The sequence below is a fragment of the Austrofundulus limnaeus genome, unplaced genomic scaffold (assembly GCF_001266775.1).
Source record: "Austrofundulus limnaeus strain Quisiro unplaced genomic scaffold, Austrofundulus_limnaeus-1.0 Scaffold3038, whole genome shotgun sequence".
Classification (NCBI taxonomy): domain Eukaryota; kingdom Metazoa; phylum Chordata; class Actinopteri; order Cyprinodontiformes; family Rivulidae; genus Austrofundulus; species Austrofundulus limnaeus.
The window spans coordinates 1-1,275 of NW_013955440.1; the positions used below are offsets into that span (position 1 = coordinate 1).

At 41.8% G+C, this 1,275-nt stretch overlaps 1 protein-coding gene across 1 annotated transcript in view; it reads left to right on the top strand.

Moving 5' to 3' along the window:
• Positions 1–569: 569 nt before the first annotated feature.
• Positions 570–1,275, top strand: part of LOC106511650 (nuclear pore complex protein Nup133) — a gene marked incomplete at both ends in the record, with an annotated part of 5,459 nt that continues 4,753 nt past the window's right edge. Inside the window, 2 exon segments of the mRNA XM_014000402.1 lie at positions 570–669; positions 799–1,062. Coding sequence (XP_013855856.1) covers positions 570–669; positions 799–1,062 — 364 coding nt within the window.

The window sequence follows — 1,275 nt, forward strand, 5'->3', positions numbered from 1 at the left end:
GGGTCCTCCGGAGGACCCGGCCTGTCGTTTTGGACACAGCCATTCTCAGCAGGTTTCTAAGGTTCTTCTTCTACATATTAAAAAGTTGTTAAACATCTGAGTGGTGCACTACTGCTACTAGTGGTGAGAAAGTGTATTACACCTTATTTAAAATCAATGTGGTCCCATGGCCCTCTATGGCCCAAAGTTAAAAACTGTTGTTCTTTTGAAGTCCTCAAGGTGGCGCTCACGGCCCACAGGTTAAGAATCTCTGATCTAAAGAAACATCAGATTCTTCTCTACAGTCTGTGTTGTCAGACATTTTATCAATGCTTCTTTTACAAGCAGACATTCCCCTTTGACGTCACTTCCTGTTGCTTTACATGCAAATATCTGAACAACTGTTCATCTGAGCAAAGTGGAATTTGTCTTGCGTTATGTTATCAGTGTTGTCTTTCCAAAAATGAATTCAAATTTATGACAAAAATTTGATGTCACAGGGACTTTAACGTTTTGTTTTTGTGTGAAGTGTTGTTTTATGTAATCAAATCATTGATCCATTCRTTGTATATTTTGTGCTGTGTGTGCAGGACATGCTTCAGGCTGCGGGTCAGTACAGAGAAACTAAAGCCTCCGTGTACCGACCTCCTGAAAATGCACCTGCAGAGCCTGAGTACATCCCTTGGACAGGTATACCTTCACCTTCCACAGGATCCAAAGCATCGTTCTGATTTTCCCGACTGAATTCTGTTTACATAAACTTCACAATCAGAATGTGGAATATTTTAACAATCCGGTTGCCTTCACCTCTTCCTTCAGCGTATGGTGGCGTTGGAGGCGTTCGCACCATCATTTCCCGCCAGCATGAGATCATCCTGCGCTCTGTTTACCCACATGCTGACTGTGAGTTACGCAGTACTCTCTGTGAGCAGCTGGTGGCGCTGTTGGACATCTACTTGGGTGGTTATGTGGCTCAGCTGACTTCCATACAAAAGCAGAGGCCCTCAGGACCCCTTCAGGAGCGCTACAACAGCCTAGAGATGGAGTACATCCAACGCCGCTCAGAGCTGCTCACACCGCTGTGTAAGTGGACTTTTTTTATTGTTTATTGTTTAAATATTTTTTAAAAAAATCACCAAAACCAGTCCATCTGAACAACTACAGGAAAATAAATACAGAAATAAAATAAAACACAATCTTTAAATTCCTGTCAGCGTCAAAAAGACAAGGCATAGACTGAAAAAAAGTGTAGGTAGAAGCCTAAGTTTTTTATACCTTCACTTTTTATTCATACAT